This window comes from Lutra lutra, chromosome 6 (assembly GCF_902655055.1).
Source record: "Lutra lutra chromosome 6, mLutLut1.2, whole genome shotgun sequence".
Taxonomy (NCBI): Eukaryota; Metazoa; Chordata; class Mammalia; order Carnivora; family Mustelidae; genus Lutra; species Lutra lutra.
This window is the reverse complement of record NC_062283.1, coordinates 87414908-87434706: the sequence shown is the minus strand read 5'-3', so window position 1 is coordinate 87434706 and position 19799 is coordinate 87414908. Positions and strand designations below refer to the sequence as shown.

General features: G+C 37.9%; 1 protein-coding gene across 2 annotated transcripts in view; it reads right to left on the bottom strand.

The window, feature by feature from the left end:
* The window catches only part of PDE7B (phosphodiesterase 7B), a 324787-nt gene that overhangs the window by 210121 nt on the left and 94867 nt on the right, over positions 1–19799 (bottom strand). Inside the window, exon 2 of one of the 2 annotated variants that reach the window (XM_047733036.1) lies at positions 6470–6530. In XM_047733036.1, the coding sequence (XP_047588992.1) occupies positions 6470–6530 (61 nt within the window). Of the gene's footprint in view, positions 1–6469; positions 6552–19799 lie in introns of those variants that run through there. The other variant, XM_047733037.1, reaches the window with a different exon arrangement.

Sequence of the window (19799 nt, the reverse complement as noted above, 5' to 3'; positions counted from 1 at the left end):
ATAAAAGATGACAGTACTGTTTTACTTCTTAAATGAAATACTATGATATTTAGCATCAAAGGAAAAGATTAAATGAACATATTAAAAAAAATCAAACCTAGAATTCAGGTGATGAGGTCCAAATATTATGTTGAGTTAAAATTATTTAATTTCACGAGTATCTGGTGAATGGCTATACTTAACAACTGCCCAGTAGAAACTAGTTTATAGAGTAATCTATAAAATTCTAGAACTAAAAAAAAAAAAAAAAAAACTTTCTAAAGAAAAGACCAGAACTCTCTCTTATCTGATACTTCTGCTCTTTTTAGAGCTAATGACAGCAGTCAAACTGTCCACAGTCAGGCCTCCAATTCCTTTTCAACTTATCCTTTCATCATCCCTGTGCCTGAAACACTTCCTGCTGCCCCCTACTTCCCAGGTTTCTTTTATCTGGGCTTCTTTATTATTATTATTTTTTTGTATATGTGTTCTTTCAAGCTGGTGCTGCAGATTTGGGGGTTCAGGGCTTGAAATGCTTCCTGGAGGTAAACCCTCCAAGGGCAAGACACACGTCCCATTGGCTATGCATTCCTAGGGTCCAGTACAATACCTTGCATATAATAGGTATTCAGTGTATATCTGTTGAATGAATATTGAATGAATGACTTCGAGCTACCATACAATTTTGAAGAATGTAGATACTTTTAAAGTGTTCTCACATTTACATAATGTTTCACTTTTCAGTTGCTTTTCTAAACACTATTAATGTCATCAAGAAATAAGTGGTTATTTTGATTATCATTAATTTGTTTGTGTTCAATTGTTTATTATTTATTTACCAATTTATTGATGCATAAATGATATTTAGGACATTAACAGCAAGCAATGTCTCCTCATAGAACATTTTATTCTATCACCAGAATAACCCCTCGGCTAGAAAGAACAGATGTTTCTATTTCCACTTTGCAGAAAAACTATAAATTAAAGCCTAAAAGACAAAACATATTCTATGAGTACACAGTTAATTTTTCAGCAGTGGGGCTAGAAAACAAGTCTCTCTTTGCTTATGTTATATGAGAGTAAAACACTGGTTTTGTGTTATTTTTTTGCTTTGAAACTGGTAACCATTTTAACTGATTTATAATGAACTTCAACCAAAAGCCTGACAATATGAACACCCTCTTCTAAGCCATGGTGCTAAAAAACTGCCTATTTTATGTTGATATGATAAGACACCAATTAGCATGAAAACATCACGCATGAAATAAAAGCAGCATCACTGAAAATTTCAAACTGTAAAATTAAACCTTGATAGAGGTCGGAGAAATTGAGCCAACAAAATACCATAAGTTACGGATTAAAGGAAATGCAAATCAAAACCACAATGAGATATCACTTTACACCTGTCAGAATAGCTAAAAACAAAAAAGATAAGAAATAACAAGTGTTGATGAGGATGTGGGGAAAAAGGAACTCTTGTATACTATTGGTGGGGATGCAAACTGGTGCAGCCACTCTGGAAAACAGTAGGAATTTTTCTCAAAAAATTAAAAATAGAAATACCACATGATCCAATAATCCCACTACTGGGTATTTACTCAAAGAAAACAAAAACAATAATTCAAAGAGATATATGCACCCCTGTGTTTATTGTAGTGTTATTTACAATAGCCAAGATATGGAAGCAACCTAAGTGTTCATCCATAGTGGAATGGATAAGGAAGACGTGGTATATACATACACAATGGAATATTACTTAGCCAAAGGGGAAAAAAAAAAAGAATAAATTTGTGCCATTTGCAACAACATGGCTGGACCTAAAGGGTATCACGCTAAAGGAAATAAATCTGACTGAGAAAGACAAATACCATATGATTTCACTCAAATGTGGAATCTAAAAAAACAAAATAAATGAATAAACAGACAAACAAAAAGCCGAATCAGACTTATAAACTGATGGTTGCCAGAGGCAGGGGGTGGAGGGATGGACAAAATGGGTGAAGGGGGGTGGGAGACAAAGGCATCCAGTTATGGAATGGATTCACAGGAATAAAAGGCAGCCTAGGGAACACAGTCAATGATATTGTAATAATGTTGTATGATGACAGATGGTAGCTACACTTGTGGTGAGCACAACATAATATACAGAGAAGCTGAATCATTGTGTTGTTCATCTGAAGTTACTGTAACATTGTGTGTCAGTCGTACTCAAATAAAATAATTAAAACAGCCTTCCTCCCCAAATGACTGCAAATTAAAGCTTACTATTTAAGAGAATCTCCCTCTAAGAATAAGGAGAAAGAAGCAGTTATAAGAGGCATCAAGTCTGTTCGGGAGTTCTTTTTTAAAAGTTTCTTTTCCAAAATTTATCATTTCACAGAGTGAGGTCAGCAAGTAGACTAAGAAGGGAATCAACATTGCTCACTTTATGTAATTTTAAAAAATACGCTTGACTTTTTGTGAATCAGTTTGATTCATTATATTTAAAAAGTAAAATCCCTTGTAATTCATCATACTTCATACATTACTTGTGCAATAAGAGCTAATTTCTCTTCCATTTCCTCTTTCCTTTGGTATCAGTTCATTATACCTAAGTAAGACACAGGTCTTGCTATATACCCTTTGATATAGTTATATGAGTTTCTGAGGTCAGTTAAGAGAAATCTTATGACTAAATTTTTAAAAGGACGGAGTTGGGAGGTAGGAATTTTAAACATATGTCTTAAGGATAAAGGGAAGAAGAAAGGAACATTTGTTACAATTTGATGCTTAACTCAATTGTCCATGTTTGCCCTCTCTGAGGGAACGAATACTCAATACTCAGTGTAGCCAGCCCTGCAGGACATCTTTATTTACCTTCATATCCAACACGAACCATTCTCCTGAACCCAGAAATGATTCTCTGTAAGACCTATACAAGACAGTCCTTGCTCCCACTTAAAACTGCATTGAATTCGTGTTTCAGAGTAACTCAAGGTGAATTCTACACTTAGATCTCATTGAATGTAATGAGTCAGAAGCACAACTTTGGTGAGCATGGCTTACATCTGAAAGTTATGAACTACACAGCTTAACACATACACTCGAAGTATTTTTCATAATGATCTGGGGACACACCAGCGGGAGAGACGGAAACGGCAAACGGTGTCCCTGGCTAGTGACCCTCTTCCATATTCTGTCTCCACTGTGTGGAACCAGAGCACTGTGGCATGTAAGTGGGAAAAGACCGAACTCTTGGGGGTTACAGTGAGCCCCAAACTTCACAATTTAAAACCATGGATGTCTCTGGTTGGTCTCTCTTAGTGATCTCAGTTCTGAGGTGGCATAAAGACTGGAAATCAAGGTTTGGAAATGTTTGGTTTGGTTTTCTTGTTTGGAAATTCTGATTTATTAATAAAAATGTGGTAACATTACCTGCAAAAATACAAATGATGCTCATGACTGGCAACACTTAGAAAACTTAATAGTCCCTTAAAATATCAGAGTCTATCTTTTACTGTTGAAGAGACAAAGTTTTCTCAAGAAATGCTTTAGGAAGTCATAAGTGCATGATCACAGTTTCCTCCCAAAGGAAGCAACAAATACTTCAGATAATGGTGAAGAGGTATTTTGTTGCTGTGTGAGTATAAATGCCCTTTCTTGATGAAATATAAGATATGCTCTCATTTACAGTGAGTCACATGTTCATAACTTGATTTTCTCTTATTTTAAGGGAATAAACCATTTGACTTCACTTCTTCTCTTATTATCTTGCACCATATTGCTGTGAAATGATGGCCCCCGGGTACACCTAGGTACACCAGGGGTACAACCTGTTAATGGTGGGTTATCCATGTGTATTGATACCCATAATAATTTAATAATTTCATTTTGTACTCTCCTTCATCTAAGATTTCAAAGAACTTTGCAAATGTTTCAGTTAAATTTTGTAACAATCCTCTTAAAAAGATAAGTAGGAAAAAGTCTAAGCCTTCTTAGATGTAAGTTCCTTGAGGGCACAATTTTCACTACGTGAATATATCAAGCTTTGTAGGCATGGTATTATTTTTGACACCACATAACCATCTACCATCCATTTTAAAGGTAAAATGCATGAATGTTCTTCCTATTCCATCTTTACTTTTCCTGTGTCCTCAAACTAACTTCCATTCTCACAACTTCCATTCTCACAAAAAAAACCTTCCATTCTCACAATGACTTTTTATTATTTAGTTCTACATCACTAAGAAAATAGAAATCTAATAACCTAATGAAATCTGCAGGCTTAATAATATACTGCTGTTACCAAGACTATTCATATTTTGGAAGAGATATTGTGCCTTAATTTGCTTAGAATAAATGATCTAATTATGTAGGTGTTTAGGATAGACGCCACCTGTCATATATTTAAGTGCTCAATTAATTATAATTGTTATGACAGTAATAGTCATATGGAACTGGTTAATAAAGTATATTTCTAGTTTTTGAATATTGTATAATCAGGCAGATTCACTGTGGATGCATTTCGTGGCCAGGAATGTGTTCCGGCAGCTATACAAACCATGCCATATAATCTAGGAGAGATGGGAAGATGACTGGCCTTACTTTAGGGAAGAGAAATCTATAAGCAGTAGTAGACAGTCTGCTGCTGTCTCTGTCCTTGCTATAAACTAAACAAGTAACTCACAGGGAAACCAGGACAAAGGAGAATTCAGGCAAAATAGATGATGCTCATGTGCTTAAAATGATTATGGGTTAAAAAAATTGATTGAAATTACTAGATTAGGTGGAAGCTATAATCATATAATATTTTAATAGTATTAAGGTACCCTATTTGATAATTTACTTCAATTTTATTATCTATAAAATGAAGATAATAATAGCACCAGCTTCATCCTATTATTGTAAAAATTAAATGGGTTAATTGATGAATAGATTTGATGTGATGGTGGAATGTTTTCCCAAATCCAACATTGGGATATAACGGCTGGACAAAGGAATTTTTTTCTGCTTATAATGTCTGTCTGTCTATCTATCTATCTATCTATCTATCTATCTAATAAGGAATACAGTATATTTGAAATGGCTGTATGGATGCTATGCTATGTTTCTTGTTATGCATTTCCAATAAAATACTCATTTAACAGGGGATATAGCCACCATCTTAACTAAAATGAAAACATATAAGAATTGTAACAAAGGTTTAAGACACTAGTACAAAAAAATGAGGAGGATCAAGAGGTTGGGAAATATGGTATCTGTTTTTGTTAGTTTTTGGTTTTTATGTTTTTGGTCATTTTTCAAGCCATGAGCAATCTTTGGTTATTATTATCTGATTATCTTAGATTACACATTACCAAGACCATCCCATGCCTCTATCTTGCTGTTTTTGAGTCAACTCAATAATAACCTAGGCTGTCAACCCATGAGCTTGCCAGAGAAAATGGAAGAGCTAGAAGGAATCCTTTTGTTCTTTGCTAATGAGTATTTTTCAAGATTGGAATGGACAACGGTAAGATTTTTCGGAGTCAAATTTAGGGATTATTTTTCTTTATCCAAGCTACTGTTTTATTTTATTTGAATAATTAACCAAAAGCTTAATAGACATAGCTTAGTGATTTAAATAAGTTTAAATACTATACCTAAAACTTTACAGTTTAAAAACATTTATGTTATGATTTGGACAGTTTCTCAGTTGGAGGTGAAGTACATCTCTTACATTCTCTTTACTAGCTTATCAACTTCATCTCTTAACTGAATATTATATATTTAAAGGTTTGTAAAAGGTGTTGATGATAGATCATCCCACAAGAACAAAGGATTTTTCATTACAATGTTGCAATTCTGTTACAAAGGTAATGCCAGTAATTGTGCTAACTTTAAATTAGTTCATATGTATATTTCTCCCAGGCTCTAGTAAGAGCTTTGTGCTGTGATATAAATTCTTAATAGTTTACTTACTTACCATTTCTGGTTTAGGAATTACAGTGTGATTCTTTTTCTTTTTTTTTTTTTAAGATTTTATTTATTTGTTTGATCGATAGAGATCACAAGTAGGCAGAGAGGCAGGCAGAGAGAGAGGGGAACCAGGCTCCCTGCCAAGCAAAGAGCCCGATGTGGGGCTCAATTCCAGGACCCTGAGATCATGACCTGAGCCAAAGGCAGAGGCTTAACCCACTGAGCCACCCAGGCGCCCCAACAGTGTGATTCTTATTTTTCATCACATTTGCCTCAATACAGGTCACCCAATTCTATGTTATGCTGACGATCCAAGAGTAATTCTGACAGACTAAGAAGCATGGTTCTTGACTTATTGACAGTTAATAAAATCTAAACCTTTTTATCATCAAGTGTTCCACATATAAATGTACTATCCCTATCTATACACCTATTAAAAAACCCATAGGCCTCTGTAATATGTGACAAGAGACTGTCAGTAAGGCTACGGAACAACAGGAAGTCCACGTGACATCAACATACTTAATATATCAAAAATGAGAAGCCTTCTTACCTAGCATGCAAACACATTTGACATTCTGATCAGGGTTTTCAAACAAGATTTCGCCACACCTCTGAAAGAGAAGGAAAGCCATAATTATTTTAAGATCTTATATCAGTGTTCCCAAGGCAACGTGTCTTCATAACTGGACATCACCATAACTTCACTCTACTTTTCATGTTTTGCTTGGTTAATTAAGTCAAGGGATTTGTGTCACGAGCAGAGAATTTCCTGGTAGTAAATGTTTAGGAGGTAAGTTGGGATAAATTGTTTCTTCATGCCTCATGACTCTGCCCGGGGCTGATTTTGTGTGCTCTTCTGAGGAGTTGTGGCCAGAGATGAATTAGGTGTCTAATGTTTTCTATTTCAGTGGAAAACATGTAATCTTTAGATCTAATACTCTGAGGTTAATCACTCTCAAAATTGGTCCTTATTCAGACTGAAATTATTCTAAACTACCCACTCTGCAATCAAACACAGATATTGTAGGCACAACTAAGTGGCCTATACTGAACTCTCTGAACCTGAAGGAAACAAATAAGGAAATGATGAAAAAGTGGCCCTCGTGATGCTCTTCCTGAACCTACAGACTCATGGAAATAGCAACTTTCTTATCTATATCTTAGTTTCAACTTGCTTATTAAAAGTTTTGTGCAAGGTGAACTCTGAAGATAACCATCAGCTATTAAGAATGGACTACATTTATGTATATGACTGAAAAATGGTTAGTACCTGAATATGTAAATAAATCCTCTAAAATTGAGAAGAAGACAGCACATAATCCAATAGAAAAATGGATGAAGATACAAGCAATGCATGGAAGGGGGGATCCAAATGGTCAATAAACACTGAAAATAAATTCAACCACACTAATAACCAAGAACCAGCAAATTAAAGATAAAATGAGGACTATTTTGAATTCATCTGTGTGGCAAAACTTAGGGGTCTGGTAAGAACAATTGTTACCAAGAATGTAGGGAAAGGGTACTCTCACATACTGGGGTTTGGAATGTAAAATGATAGAACTACTTTGGAGAAAAATTGGCAAAATATAGTAAAGTTGAAATGTGCATATCCAATGACATAGCAAGTCATCTTCTAGACCAATGACTGGAGAAATTTACTTAAACAACTTTAACGTCCAGCTACAAAGCAGATAAATATATTTTTCATACATTGGAATACTACACAGTAGTTAAAATGAATGAACTAGGGTTATGTATATTTTATTTGGGGGGATTAATTGTATTTTAAAAACATAAATTATATATGTGTGACATGTACATGTAAATGTATAATAATAAAGTTATATAAGGATAATGTTCCAATCATGTGAACTATATAGCATTCAAATCATGCAAACATAAAATTTTCAAATCATATAAAACATATAAAAACTGTCTCCAATTTATATGAAGTTGAAGATATCTAAAAGTAGTACATATTATTTGTAGACATATTAATTTACAGAAAAAGCATAAAAATAGGCAATGAATAAGGAACCTCAAAATCAGGGTTCATAATTATGAAATCCTGTGGTACTAAGGAGAGCAGGTTGAGAGGGGAATTGACAACTCGATCACATACGTTCAAACTAATTAATTTTCTGGGGTGACCTACATCAGAGAGATGGACATTTGGCTCAGGGAAGGAAGCCAGTTGCTCTGGTGAATCAAGAGAATGGAGTGGCAGAGCAGGGAGGTTGGATGTGCCTGAACGTTGCAAGAGGGCAGTGAATATTAGACGGAGAGTCTGTAACATGAGCTTTTTTTCCTGGCTACTCTGCTGACCTAAATATCATGTGATATTTATCACGCTATTTAATCTCTCCACGCTTCATTTCTTTGGAAGTAACATGGGGATGCTGGTATACGCCACAAAGTCATATCAGAGAGCAAATGTGAGGATTAACAACCCATGGAGTCTGATCCAACCATCTGTTCCTGTTTTGTTTGTGTTTTGGCGAAGGTTAAACCCATTCAAATTGCTAGGATGCATTTCCGCATTACCTGCTTTTTCAAGGGGTACTTTTATGACCTGAAAGAGTTAATAATTATTTTTAAAGGAAAGAGCAGAGGTTTCTAAAAATGTTCTCAACTTCTTGGCAAAAACCAAAGTGCTAAGGAGCCCTATCAATCCATATCCTGGGTCCTAGAAGGAAACAACTCTGGAGTGCTCCTTCACCCTTTGTTAATGGCCAAGCCCGCACATGTGCTGGGATTGAAGAGCTTCCATTCTTTCACTACAGGGGATGGAAGTAAATGGTTGGTGGAGGTCGCATGACTTCCTATGGCCATCCAAACTCAAAGGCAATCTTATATATGCCCCTAAAGAGGCAGGTGGGGATGGGTGTGGGTGTGACTGGTGCCATGGGGGTCTTGCTGTCTTTCCTAGACATAAACAAATCCAGAACAAGTTTCTATAAGTCCTGAAACATGCATTCCTTAACAGTCATGGCCCGCCTGGGCTCACTGACCACACAGCTAGTGACTGAGCAGCAGGAGCAGGTGTGATGGCTCTTCTGATGACCATCTCCCTGGCTTTCTGGGGAATGGCTGAGACACCTCTGACTACTTCTTTAATTGCTCTGCTTCATAAAGTTACCTAATGGTGGTAACAGATTTTAAAGCAATGCCCAGGAGGGGATCTGATTATTCTCAGGACTTGAAAGAAACCAGATTCTTTCCAGTGCTTTTTCTCATTGATGCCAATGGTCACAGGGCCTTGGCTGCCACACTCATGCTTGCTGTGCAACCTAGGACGATGACCCAGTTTAAGAGATTAATTGGGCTAAGCCACAGAGTCTGAGTCTCAGAAAACGGCAGGATCTTCCATGGGGCAAGATCTCATGCCCTGCTGGGTTCTCAGGTGCTGCAGCTGTCTCCTTATGGCTCTACCTGATCATGAATGCTGGGACTTCCCAACTAAGCTTCTTGCTGCTGCATGATCCTGACTTTGACCTGGTTCTGATGCCAGGCTTCTACCTTCTCAAGATCCCATTTCTCCACAGGATCTCCATCTTTGTTTTTTTTGGTTTTTTTTTGGCCTGATATCCTAATATCAACTCTTCTTGTTCTGTCCATCTCTCCCAGCCAACACTACCCCAAATAATAGGGCATAATTATCAAAATCTCCATCCAAGGAGCTGGAGCCCTGCTGGCAACAGAAATCCTCTTGGCATATGTTCTTCTAAAGCACAGAGGATATGCTGCACATGAACTCCTGTTTGAATGCTTGTTGCCCTCAAAGACATGAAGATTCAAACCACTTTCATTGTTAGTGTTCCCAACGTGCCTCCTTATTACAGTCTTGTTTCCTGTGGGCACCCTGGGTGGCTCAGTTGGTTAAGCATCTGCCTTCTGCTCAGGTCATGACCTCAAGGTCCTAGATCAAGCCCTGCATCAGGCTCCCTGCTCAGCAGGGATCTGCTTCTCCCTCTCATTCTCCCTCTGTGCACTCTCTCTCTCTCTCTTTCAAATAAATAAATAAAATAAAATAAAAAAAATTCCTGATGCCTTATACTTACCAGGCCCTTAAAAAAAGATTTGTGAACTAGCTGACATCCATTTAGCCCATACTCTGGGCTAAGTAAGCATTGTTCTAAGTGCTGCACATCTCTCATCCTATCCTTTTGTTATACTCTTTTAAGAGAATAGAAAATTGAGGCCAAGAGAGTACCACTCACTACAGAATACTCCGCTACAGTGAGGGACAGAATGAAAGCTGACAGCTTACCTGACGGTTGATGGGCATACAGAGATTCTTTAATGTTGTTGGACTATTGTTGGACCCCTCTCTGTCTTGGTCTAGTAGACCATGTCCATTGACATCCCCTCCCCTCACTCAGCCACTGGCTATTTGCCTCGGTTTTAATCTATCAGAGCATAGGCTTTGTACTAGATTGATCTAAGTTCAAATCCTGTTGTTGCCATCACTTACCAACTATATTATTATGGAGGATTTATTTAATTTTGTCAAACTTGCATTCTCATTTGTAAAACAAGGCAATCTTGTCTACATCTTAGTATCATTATGTTTAGTTTTAATTCATTGTGAATAAGAATGTACTAATTTAAAGTACTGTAGATGAGATTGTATTACAAAAATATAAATGAATAAATCTAATTTATTCATTAAGTTTTAAGTCTCATTATTATGAGGATTAAAAATGAATATTTCTAATTTAAAAAGTCAGAATAGTTCACAATTTGGTTGCTAATTCCTATATATTAAAAAATTTCTATATTATATCTAAAATTTGCCTTTTAGTCAGGAAGACAAACATGGATGATCTACATTATCTATATAATATAAATATATAAAATACTACATCTTAATATTTTAAATTAAAAATATTTTCCATTAGTTAAATCATGTTTCTCCAAAATGTGCAAAAAAAATATTTTGCTTATGTGAACTATATTTTTTCATTACTTTCATAATAAAATTAGTTATGAAAAATTGATATTAGGCATGATTTTTACAAATCACACTAAAGTATTCAAAAACTCTTTTTCTTAAGGGAAATTTATTATCTGAAATGAAAATATTTAAATAATGATAATAGCAACTAACATACTCAAAAGAAATAAAAAACACTTAAAAAAGAAATAAAAAACATTAAAGATAGTGAAAAGTTCATACATTATTCAACTGGCAGCACTTCTGTCATTCTTAAATCAGTTTCTATTTTTCCTGCTTCAAATAAGACTTCATACTCTTTGTATTTTTCTGGATATTGCCTATCATTTGAATATATGAGTCTCTCAGCAGGCCACCAGCAACTGATCTTTATAGGGAAGGTGTCTTAATATCTTCGGATGGGAGGAAACATTAGCAAACAAAACCCAAAACAGAAATCCTCGTTGTTTGGGGTGGTTTGCCAGCCGAGGCAATATCTGTTTTCTGCAAGTAGGTAATGTTAAATGCTATCAGCAAATAATTAAAAGGCTGTGCTTCTTTGATTATTTTCTTCCCATCGTTGCAGCTATTTTTTTTTTTTTTAAGTAGAAAGACATTTAATACATGAAATTAGGTGCTCAGAAGCTCACTGAAGGCTATATGCTGGGCATCTAGAAATGAGTCTCGATAATGCAGAATTGGCTCATAAGGGGAACTGATGGTGGGCTACAACTGGGAGCGTGGAGAAGCAAGGGGCATCACTGGAATTGTTAACTTCAAGAGTACACCATCATGGTAATGATTCAAAGATTAGAAAGCTATTGGCTTGATTGCCTTTTGATATCCATGGAGCTAGTAAATGAATGCTGGATACTGCAGAAATGCAGAAAAACCCAACATGCCCATGACTGTGCTTGATAGAGCATTAAACAAAACAAAACAAAACAACATGAAGAGCTCCAGCATATGAATAGACCTATTCTGGGGAGGGGGGGGATCAAAACTGAGTTTCCTGAGCTGAAGAAGTGTTAACCATGTTTGCTTTCTGGTGGTCAACGAAGCACCTTTCATCTGTGTCAGGAGCAAGAGAGCCAGCAGGGAGTAGGCAAGCCTCAGCACAGCCTGACTTCACCTCACCCTCACCCCATCTCTGAGTGCTCTGATTCTGCAAATTTGCCATCTAAGAATTTCTCTAGTGAGGCTTTCAGTAATCAAGGCAAATGCCTGTATGCTGACGCATCTGTTTTATTTGTTAGCCTCTGAACCTCTAAGTGTCTAGCATGATGACTGGTGCATGATGGGCACTCCTGATGTTAATTAAATGAATGAATGAATATTTCTTTAATGCAATTCTGTGGGACATACTTGGAATTTGAGATTATCTGGGGTAGGATGAAAGGAATTTTTTTTCTGGACTCTTATGTATACACACACCAGTAAGTGTTGCTGTTAGATGCAGCCACACGATGGGGAGCTATGTGTGGTGACGAAGGGGGAAACCCAACATTGAAAAGGCATTTCATAATATCTGGGTCACTTCCCATTTCACATTTTCCCCCAACAATAAACAGAATGTTACTAATCAAAACCAGACTCCAGAATACAAGCCTAGAGAGAAAATGGTCTAGGTCTATAGATCATAAAAAGATAGCTTCTGTTAAGAAACTGAACTCCCAAAGTCTAACAAGGGCGTGGAAGCTTGGAACCCCGTTGTCTATCAAATGAGTGAATGAATGAATGAATGAATGCATGCCTGAATATTCAAAAAGACATCATTTTTGAGTGCATACTCTCTGTGTAGGTGTGGTACCATGAAGGTAAATATAAAATCAAAAATCAACTTCCTCAGGAAGTTTATACATCAGTCTGAAACCAGAACATAGGAGACCATGGGCACCCTCAGTGGTGGGCTCCCTAGTGCTGCCTGGGGCTAACATAGAATCCTTCCAAAACGAGACAGGTCTGGTAGGAAGAGTTGGCTGGCAAAGGAGAGGACAGAGGCAGCTGCTCGTGCAAAGTCCTGACACCCTGCTGGGACCCTTCCAGTAGCTGCCCATGAGGAGAGCAAAACTGGTGGGTCAGGTCAGGTCAGGGCTTAATCAAAGTGGTAGTCACAGGCGGACAGGAGGTAAGTATGGGCCAACAGGGATTATAAAAATTCTGAGCTTGCTTAGAGAGGCTGAGTTGGCTTTTGAAGAATCAGATGCTTAAAAAATTCTTTTAGCATTGTAACATAATTACAATATGGTGGTCCCAGATATCTCTCACCGATACTATTGATTACAATCTTTTGTCCCTTCCTATTTCCAAGAGGGTACCAAGCCTGCGTTGTTTCTTATTCTTTTTTCTTGATTTATTACACAGAATGACTACAGCCAAAAGAACAGTCCCTAACCATTCAGTCAAAACCTCATGTAAGGCCAACTGTCGCTACTGGTGAAGCCATTAGCACCTAGAGTTGAGGACATCACAATTTCCCTTGCTTGCACAGGGTGAGTTTCCAAGGTCTCCTACTTTACGGTGGCACAAGTTCCATCTACCGTGTGGGTGGCATAGCCAGGCCTTAATCTCTAAACACTATGGCAGCCCTTGGCTTTCTGGTGTCAGAGGATGGCAAATTTGGAACTGGGGCTGATTTCAGCTTAAGCTCATGTTTTCCTTTCTAAGTTTTTCCAGTGAAAGAGCAGATTTCCATCCCATTGCAGGCTGTTAAAACGTCAGACTAATAAGTTTTCAACAATCTGTCAGTGCAGATCTCCAGCAACAACCCGGCACTGTCTTTGAATTGGGGCCTCATTGTCCAATCCAACTTCAGCCAGTCAAAATACGAGACACATCAGCAAAAGGAAAAAAAGATAATCACCTCGAGCTGAGCAGAAACTCTTTTAATGAATCCATTGTTGCCAATAGTCAACAGCAAATATGTGGGTTACATAACCTGAGGTGACCCCTCAGGCAGGGCCATCCCTCATAAACCTCTAATTAGCTACGGTTAGGAGTGACTTGAAAGATATTAATGCTATTGCTATTGGAAAATGAGCCTACCAAGCTTTTAACAGCTTTGTTTTCTCCTTCAGTCAAAGAACAAAATGTTAGCTCAATGGCGTATGCTTTCTATTAGAGAAGTGCCAGCAGCAGCAATCTCCAGAGAGTCTCTCAGCATTTTATTACACACCCCTATTTTTAAATGTTTAAAAACTACTTATTATGAACCAAAACTTGGAAAACCTGGTTTCTGCCCAAGAGTAATTTTTTGTTGTTTTTATTAAGCAAACATCCAGAATGCAGAACTGTGTTTTCTGTCATCTCAGCCACGGACAGTAGAGGGCACTAGAAAGGTTGTCCATCTAATGTCGGGTTGGACCCCCACTTAAGGAGATCCTGGGGTCAAAGGATGCACAGGTTCAGAGTTGTTCTGTGTTGTGTTGTGCTCTCCAGTATTTGCAGAATTTCTCCATGCACTTTTATGCTTGAGTTCCATTGCACATATCGAAATGCACATTGAATATCACATTTTTCATTGCATAAAACAATGGCTATAGCTTTTGGTCCAGCACAATTTTAGCAGAATCTGTACCTGCAAAGGCTGATGGCTTGTGGAATGTAACGAGGATATCTCTCAAATGCACCCAGCCATAGCAACTAAGTGGATATCTGGGTCCAAGGCAGTTTGGGAATAATTTTGGAATGGGTTCTAGAATTCCCCTATATCAGACACAAAAACCTATGCCACAAACACTTATAAAGACAGCAAAAATTATGTCAGAATTTTGCAACACAATTTCATCTTTTGTTTTTTTCTTGGAGTCATAGGTGTTCATAAGTAGCTACAGTTAACTTCTGTGAAGGCATAAATATTTAATTTTTACATAGTGAGTTTTTAAGGGTGAAGTCCATATATATTCTGTGTCAGAGAAAGCAGCAAGCAGTATAGAAAGAGAACAGCATTGCTGTTCATAGTGGAAAGAAATTAGAGCATCTGGATCCAAATCCCAAATTTATCCCTCCTTAGCTGTGTGATCTTGGAAATACTACTTATCTTTCTGAACCTCTTTGTAGAGGAGAAGGAGTGACAATGGTCACTCCTTTACTGAAATAATTAAGGTAATATGTGTGAAAGCATTTTATGTACTCTGAAACCTGTAATGGGGCCTGATGTGTACGTTGTTTGTGGAAGGAAGGAGGTGGAAGGTGGAGAGGGCCATTTCATGGGGTTGTATAAAAGGGAAGAAAACACAGCTCTACTGTGTAAGTCATAGGATTTTGTGAGGGGAAAAATTGTCTCCTCCCATGATGGAGAGCACTCGCCCCTTAGAGAGTAGCCTGCAAAGCCAGAGTTGTCTTGAGAACAGAAGTTGGCAGGGCAAGTTTGAAGTGGTAAGGCCAGGCTGGGCAGAGTAGCAGATTTTGAGAAAGCATTAGATGAGAGAGGAAACAGAGTCTCATGTGAGGGGCAGATCTGAAAAAAGGCAGGAAAAGTCATGGCTCTGTAGCTTGGGCAGGGCAGCTCCAATACCAGAAACATGCACTGCTACACTGGTAGGGATCTGGGAAAGCACTGTGGCCAACCAGTCACTTTCTAGGTGTAGCAAACAAACAAGACCAATGAAGTTAGGTGACTTTCCCTTTCAAGGTCTTATGATGATCAGAATATGAACTCTTGAGTTCAGAGCAAGACTCCAACATTTACCAGATGCATGACCCTGGACAAGTTACTCAGTACTTCTTTGCCTCAATTTCCTCATGTGTCAAACGTAGATATTACTACTGCCTACACCATGGGTTCATCTTGAGGATCACATGAGAATTGACATACGTAAACCAACTAGAATAGTGCCTGGCAAAAGTAAGTACCCAATAAATTATTATTACTTTCAAGAATATACAATTATTTGTAAGCAGAGAAGCCATGAAAACCATGGCTTTTCCAGCTGCCATCCAGTGTTACTCCATGTTACCCCCTTAATTTGGACATTGAGTCATTGCCCTGGGTAGCCTCAAGGCACCTGAAGCACGCATAAAGGGACAGACACCTGCAGTACCTGTTAGATGGGGGTGACCAACAAATATTTGTTTAATGAATGAATGGGAAATCAGAGGGCAAAGAGCAGGTTGAAAACTGGACTAATCCTTCCAAGACAATTATCTCCAGTTGCTCTAAGGGAAGGACGTCAAGGTTTAAAGTCTCACTTTCATTGAATATTTCATTCAAAATATTCATTCAGCAAACCTTCACTGAGTGCTTCCCAGTGCAGCAGACATAATTATCTGTATTTGGCTGTTTAATGCTGAATTTATTTATTAAATTCAGTAGAAACTATTTCTATTTTGATTATATTATTCTCAGATAATTCTTGTGTGTTTAAAGTCCTAATTAAAGAGGATTAAGCAGACTTTTTGTGTAGTGGATACTTTGACTCTAGGAGGTTCCTATAGACCATTTGGTGCCCAGAGACTGACTGACTGTGCCTGACGCACCCTTTTACTTGGTGTTGAGGAAGGGGAGGAGCACAAGTGGTTTTGAGAAGGAGGTTTAGGTGCTCAGCTACACTGGCCACATCTTGATGGGTGCGGAAGAGTTCCTGAATGATGTATTCTGATTGGATAAGGAAGAGAAAAACTAACATTGAACTAGTCCTCAGTGGGAGTTGAAGACACAAGATAAGCTAGAAGGGTATTTATTCTGGGTAATAAACTATGGGCACAAAAACCTAAAGGTGGCTGAGTAAATGAAGGAAGTTAGGAATGGCTAGAAGGGGATGGGGTCCAGATAATCAGAACTAACAAGTGAGAGACATGAGGCTGGGGAAGCTGGTAAGGACCTGGCCCTGTGGGACTCCATTTAGTGACTGGACACGAGCCTGGGTTCTGTAGGCCCTGGATCTGAACAAAGTTACTACAGGTCACAGGCCATCTGTTCAAGGCAGTAGAGAAATCCCAAAAGTGTTTAGAAAGCTTTTGTGATGGGAATACCATACAGTTGCCATGTTTGCTGACTGATGTTGCTCCTCACCACACTTGGCCGTATCTTTAAGAGGGAAAAGAATTCTGCTATGTGAGGCACCGTCTTATACTTGAGTGTTTAATGACATCATCTTCATTATCCCTAATACTCACAGTTTTGGCAAACAACAAAGTTAAGGACCACCACCACAACTGCTCGCTCTTTCTGACTCTCCAGCATTACCACTCACACAGGGTGTTCACAATCAGATTTCTTTAGATTTAGTGTAATCCATATGGCCATTACAAAGGATAGATCATGAAAATAAGAACGCAGCTTGTCAAATTTCCAAGTCTAGCATGAATACATTACAAAGAGCAGGACCTTTCAAGTCATGCATAGGGTGAAGACTGAGAACACAGTGAAGGGGTGATTAGTAGCCAAGTTCATGGATTCCCCAAAGATGGTGGAACTATGGTCCTGTAACCAAAGTCCTTCCCAAAACTTGAGATGGAATCTCCTTCTAGACACTACTGGGAAAGCATGCTGTACTCCAAGATAATCATTCCATTATTCCACTGTCACCTTCAGAGTGAAAATCAAACCCAAACAGGACTCTGTGTTCCCACCCTTCAGACTGATATAACATGCAACCTGTCCCTCTGCTGCCCCTGGAAGGCTGATGTTGCAAGCCCTTGAAACAATCGCCTATTTGTCTGACCTGTGTTGCCAATAATGCACTCAAAATTGCTAAACTCCAGCCATCTGGCTGAAGCATCCAAGCTTTAGACATTGGTTTTCTTGATTTACACTGCAATTTCCAAGCTACTTTATATGACCCTATAGACAGCAAAAACTTCATAGATAATATCAGTAGTACCTCCAAATCATCGTACAGACATGGTGATTCAGAGATTATGGGACCTCATCCAGCCTGTAACTGAATGAATATTTACACAAGACAAAGGAGTACTTACAATGTGCTTTTGCTGCTCAGTGCAGTAATGCTCCTGTACATAAACCAACAATTAAATGTAATCTTATACACTTATAGTTTTAAAAGAAATTCAAACCAGTCCTTGGAATTAAATAACCCCAGTGCTAGAGAAAATGACTTCCAGAACATGAAGCCTCACATGCAAACACAGGGCCTCTGAGCCACAAAGGAACAAACACTTTTCCACAGGGATAAGGGCTTGTTGTATAACTACTTGTGAGGTCAAAGATCCAGATGTTCCCACAGACAATCAAAAAACCATTACTGGTCAAACTGTATTGACCATGTCCATATGGACAGCACTGAAACATGCATTTGGCCTTGGGAAGGAGAATTCTGTAAGTTCTACTGGCAATCAATGACAACTTCAAGCCAGAGCTGGAAAATCCACTATCTTGGAGAAACAACTGACAGGTCTTAAAAGCTACAAGTCAAAATGAAAATAGTGTCTATTTTGCTAACAGTTGTATTCTGCTTTGGTATAGCTTACTAATCCCCACAACATACTTGGATAAAAGCAGTATTAAAAAGTCACCTCCTGTTGGATCTCTCTCATTTCATGAAGGTGGGGACTTCTGTCTAATCTACTGCTATGCCCCAGCACCTAGATCATTTGTCACATCCTAAGCTGTCAAAAAATATTGCTTGAAATAAAGAATGAATGGATGATTTGGGCCCAAAATATACCCAATCCATTCATTACTAGATGGCAGTCAAGTCAAAAGTCTGAGAGATGGTGAAAATTCAAATTAAAAGAGAAGAAAAGTGAGTACTATTGTACATAAAATTTAAATAAGATCATATTGCAAGCTTTGATGGCATTACTCCATTAAGAAGTTGGCATCTGGTAGGGGGGGTGGTACAGTGAATCTACCATGAATGTTTAAGTGGAGCCCAACCCAAAGGCAAAGATTTCTCCAAGTATTATATTGTTGAAACACAATTTTCCCTGAAAAGCAGGACTCATAAACACTTCATATTTCAACCAGCAGCTCTTTCCACTGATGAATGTCACTAAAATTAAACAATAAAACAGACAAAATTTGTTTTTAAATCTTCTTGGTCAGGATCCATATCAGGAAGTAGAAGCAGTATCTATATGCCATCTCACTAGTAAATGTTTGAAGGGTTAAACCAGCCATGTGTTTCAGGAGTTGAAGGAGAAAAATTGTATAAAGGTCACTTGGGGATTACTTGAGGTAGTAGGTGCTGTGTTGTTGATGGCTTATAATTCTCATCCTAATCACTTTATTGCCTCAAGACCTCTTTAGCCTTCTTAAAAGTAGAGATGATCATTGATCTGAGATTTCATTCTTATCAATGAACTTCTGGAATCCTGAAGATCATGCTTCATCAGTAAACTGCCTGCGCAGCTGACACTGTAATGGGACATATATTCATCTACTAATAATGCTTGTTAATTAAATAATGCTCAGCGAACTGGCAGATTTTTGCTTATATTGAATCTTTTTTACCTGATGACATAAAGCTCCTTGTGTGTTTTCAGTAAAGCAAGAAAGAAATTGAACACAAAACAACAAATAACTTTAGAAGTAAAATCATGCTTATAGGTTTATTGTATTGATTTACTATCCTTAAATTTCAAAAGGCTGGGCTACTTAGGGATTGGACTATGTCTTAGCTTTGAATTCTAGTATCAAGAAGGTTGTTTGGCATAAAGCAAGTGCATAATAAATGTTTTCATGCATGGGTGAGTGAAGAAAATATCATAACCGAGGAATCTGATCATCAATTAAACAAATTCTACTACACTCAAACATGTCAATACAATAACCTTTCTGGTTATCACTGTGAGGATGAAATGTGTGTGTGTGTGTGTGTGTGTGTGTGTGTGTGTCTCTCTTTCACACACACACGCATGCACACACACACAATGCATATCACAGAACTGCTGTCTATTATGCTGTAGGTTTGGTGGTTAAGAATTCAAGCTCCTGTCTGCAGTCTCATTAACTGTGAGTTTGAATCCCAGCCCCACC